General features: G+C 32.7%; 1 protein-coding gene across 1 annotated transcript; it reads left to right on the top strand.

The window, feature by feature from the left end:
* The first annotated feature begins 1,159 nt into the window (after positions 1 to 1,159).
* On the top strand, positions 1,160 to 4,074 carry LOC115999392. The gene is made up of 5 exons (XM_031239246.1): positions 1,160 to 1,805; positions 1,932 to 2,922; positions 3,006 to 3,449; positions 3,557 to 3,845; positions 4,003 to 4,074. The coding sequence occupies exons 1-5, from the start codon at positions 1,160 to 1,162 to the stop codon at positions 4,072 to 4,074; spliced, it is 2,442 nt and encodes an 813-aa protein (XP_031095106.1).
* Positions 4,075 to 4,220: the final 146 nt, after the last annotated feature.

Here is a 4,220-nt window from a genome sequence, read left to right as displayed (position 1 = left end):
GCTGGGTGGATCCACTGGGCCGAATAAGTCCATGTGAAGAAGCCTTAATGGTCTAGTGGATGATGTCTCGGCTTTGCTCTTGAAGGAGGATTTGATCTGTTTGCACCGTTGACATGCCTCACAAATTTTATCCTTTCGAAAATATACTTGCTATTATGTGTTAAAATGTTCAATAATATTTTAGAAATTTTTTTGTATATTATGTTTTATGTGTTATTTATATATAAAATTTTAAGTAGCTAAATTAACATATAACCTAACAAATTTAACAAAGTATATAAGTAATAGCTAGTTTTAATTAGTATTTTAATTTTAAATTATTTAGTTAGTTTTAGTGGTATAATTTTTAATTAGTTTTTGGTAGTATTTTAATTTTACAATAAAGTGTACAATAAATAATAAGAAGCTAAGTAATTATAAAAAATTCAAGTAAATCAAATAATTATCAATAAAGTATATAATCAAAATTAACAAAGTGTCCAATAATAAGAAATAATTATCACATTCAAGTATATAAGTAAATACTCAATAAAGTATATAACCATTAAGTGTCCAATAAATTTTAATTAGTTTTTGGTGTATTTTAAATTTTAATATGAGCTATAAAGTCCAATAAATAATTAGAAGCTAAGTAATTATAAAAAATTCAAGTAAATCAATAAACTAAAGTAGTATAACCAAAATTAACAAAGTGTCCAATAAATTTTAATTAGTTTTTGGTAGTATTTTAAATTTTCAATTATTGAACTTGAGCCTTTAAGTTGTAGCTCAAATAAACTAATTCATTTATCATATTATAAATGTTTGTGTGACAATAGGAGATATGGATCGGAGTTGGATGTATAAGAAACGTAATACACTTGAATATGTCAATGGGGTTCTAGACTTTGTACAAATTGCCGAGGAATATGCAAGTAAAATTGGTGAAAAATATATAGTGTGTCCTTGTTGTGATTGTAGAAATCTAAAAAAGTTTCGTGGATTGACGAAATTAAGAGTCATTTGATACGTCGTGGTTTTAAAGAAGGATATGACCGTGGATATGGCATGGTGAAAATGTACCTTTTAGTACAGATGATGTCGAATTAGATGTAGAGAAAGATAAAGTAAAGAAGATAATGTTAGAAATGATGAAGACAATGACCGGCTAGATGAATTGATGCGTGATATGCAAGGGGATTTGAATGAACTGCCTCAAGAGTTTGAAACTTTTTTTGAAAATTCTGGAAAACCTTTATTTTCTGGATGTAGTAAATTTACAAAGTTATCATCAATGCTTAAATTGTATAACTTAAAAGCAAAGAATAGGTGGAGTGATAAGAGTTTCACGGAGTTATTGAAACTTTTAAAGGACATGCTTCCTGATGATAACGAACTTCCTTGTTCAACTTATGAGGCAAAGAAAATGTTATGTCCGTTGAGTATAGACATTGAAAGGATCCATGCATGTCCAAACGATTGTATTTTGTATTGGAAACAATACAAAGACTTGCATGTGTGTCCGAAGTGGGGAGCATCGCGTTATAAACAGAAAGGATACGATGATGCATGTGAGAAGAAGAAAGGTGCTCCTGCGAAGGTGTTGTGGTATCTACCGGTGATTCCAAGGTTCAAGCATTTGTTTGCAAATCCAAATGATGCAAACAATTTGCAATGGCATGCTGTTGGTAGAAAAGAAGATGGAAAGTTGATACATCCCGCCGATTCTCCTCAATGGAAGAACATTAATATGAAGTTTCCTGAATTCGGTTCCGAAAACCGAAATCTTAGGCTTGGACTATGCACAGATGAAATGAATCCTCATGGTAATATGAGCAATCGTCATAGCACTTGACCAGTTCTTTTAACAGTTTACAATCTTCCACCTTGGTTATGCATGAAGCGTAAGTACATCATGTTATCTTTGTTAATATCTGGGCCTAAACAACCAGGAAACGACATAGATGTGTACTTGACACCGCTTATTGAAGATTTAAAGATACTGTGGAATGAAGGTGTGGCGGTGTTTGATGCTCATAGCCAAACCAACTTCACCTTGCGAGCCATGTTGTTCTGCACAATCAATGACTTCCCAGCATATGGTAACTTGTCAGGATATACTACTAAAGGGGCTAAGGCATGCCCTATTTGTGAAGATGAAACAGATGATCTTTGGCTAAATAATAGTAAGAAAAATGTGTTCATGAGTAATCGAACCTTTCTGCCTATTGACCATCCTTATAGAAAGAAGAAAAAAGTTTTCAATGGAAAATCTAAGACTAGAGTGGCTCGCTTACCATTATCAGGGGATGTCGTTTATGAAAGAGTCAAAAACATTGATATTGTGTTTGGAAAAACTTCAAAAACAAGTCAGATGGGTATTTGGAAAAAGAGGTCTATATTCTGGGATTTACCATATTGGGAGCACTTATTTGTTAGATATTGTCTTGATGTAATGCATGTAGAGAAAAATATTTGTGATAGCATTATCGGGACATTGTTGAATATTCCAGGTAAGACGAAAGATGGTATAAAAGCTAGAAAAGATATGGTTGAAATGGGGATAAGGGATCAGTTAACACCACAAGAATCGGGAAAGAGGGCATACTTACCTCCAGCTTGTTATACTTTGTCTAAAAAGGAGAAAACAAGTTTTTGTAGCTGTCTGAATGGTATTAAGGTTCCTTCCGGCTATTCATCTAATATTAAAAAACTTGTTTCAATGAAGGACCTTAAATTGGTTGGTATGAAATCTCATGATTGCCATGTGTTAATGCAACATATGTTACCTGTTTCTATTAGAGGCATATTACCAAACCATGTTAGACAAACCATTACCAAGCTTTGTTACTTTTTCAATGCCATTAGTAGTAAAGTTGTTGATCCAAATGTGTTAGATTCGTTGCAAGTTGATGTGATAGTAACTTTATGCCAATTTGAAATGTATTCCCCCCCCCCCCCCCCCCCNTGCATTTAACAGTTCACTTGGTGTGGGAAATTAAAATGTGTGGTCCTGTATTTTTAAGGTATATGTATCCATTTGAGAGATACATGGGAATTTTGAAAGGATATGTGAGAAATCGATATAGGCTAGAAGGGAGTATAATTGAAGCTTATGGCGCTGAAGAAGTCATTGATTTTTGTACTGATTATTTGTCTAATGTTGAGTCCATTGGTGTTTCTAAATCACGTCATGAAGGAAGACTCACAGGAAAAGGTATCATTGGGTATAAAGCTATTATACCAAATGCAAAAATGCGAAATCAGGCTCATCATCTCGTACTACAGCACCTTTCTGAGGTTCATCCATACTTGGATCAACACATGTCTATTCTGAGGAAACAAAATCCTTCTAAGGGTGAAAGATGGATAACAAATGAACACAATAACACTTTTATCAGCTGGTTCAAAGATACAGTGTTCCAAGAGTTATCTCAAGTGTCCAATAATATTAGTGAAACCATTCGATGGTTAGCGTGGGCCCTAGTGTTCTTGTGGACTCTTATGAAGGATATGATATTAATGGGTATAAGTTTTACACAAAATGTCGAGATGAAAAAAGTGTGGTGCAAAACAGTGGAGTGACATTAGTAGCACTATCAAGAGACTTTTCTAGTGCTAAAGATACTAACCCGGTAGATACTGCTTTGTCATACTATGGAGTCATTGAAAAAATTTGGGAACTTGATTATAAGGTGTTTAAGATTCCTCTATTCCGATGTTCTTGGGTTGATAACAGACGAGGTGTTCGAGTAGATGATATGAGTTTTACCTTAGTTGATCTTGGTCAACTGGATATCGTGATGAACCGTTTATACTTGCATCTCAAGCTAAACAAGTCTTCTATGTTTCTAATCCAATTGATAGTAAGTGGTCAATTGTCTTGCAAGGGAAAAGAAGTATTATTGGTTTTCAAAAAAAAAAAAAGTATTGTTGGTGTTGGTGATGTTGAGGATGAAGAAGAATATGACCACTTTGATGAAATCCCACCATTTTCTATTGGTATTAAATATGTGGCTTTAGGTGAAGATAACATTGATACCAGTTACATGCGTACTGATCATGGAGAAGGATTGTAGGTTGACCATCCGATAGTATAATTTCTAAAATGTAATATAATCTTATTTGTTATATATATATATATATATATATATATATATATATATATATATATATATATATATATATATATATATATATATATATATATATATTTTTATATAAATATATATATATATATA

The sequence above is a fragment of the Ipomoea triloba genome, chromosome 12, assembly GCF_003576645.1.
Source record: "Ipomoea triloba cultivar NCNSP0323 chromosome 12, ASM357664v1".
NCBI lineage: Eukaryota > Viridiplantae > Streptophyta > Magnoliopsida > Solanales > Convolvulaceae > Ipomoea > Ipomoea triloba.
This window is presented reverse-complemented; position numbering and strand designations above follow the sequence as displayed.

Bases quoted from the DNA above. Each gene is read 5' to 3' on its own strand.
- LOC115999392 (XM_031239246.1), top strand. From the start codon at position 1,160: ATGCGTGATATGCAAGGGGATTTGAATGAACTGCCTCAAGAGTTTGAA. The intron at 1,806-1,931 runs GTAATATGAGCA...CTAAACAACCAG, and splicing joins AGATGAAATGAATCCTCATG to GAAACGACATAGATGTGTAC. The intron at 3,450-3,556 runs GTTAGCGTGGGC...GGTGCAAAACAG, and splicing joins ATTAGTGAAACCATTCGATG to TGGAGTGACATTAGTAGCAC.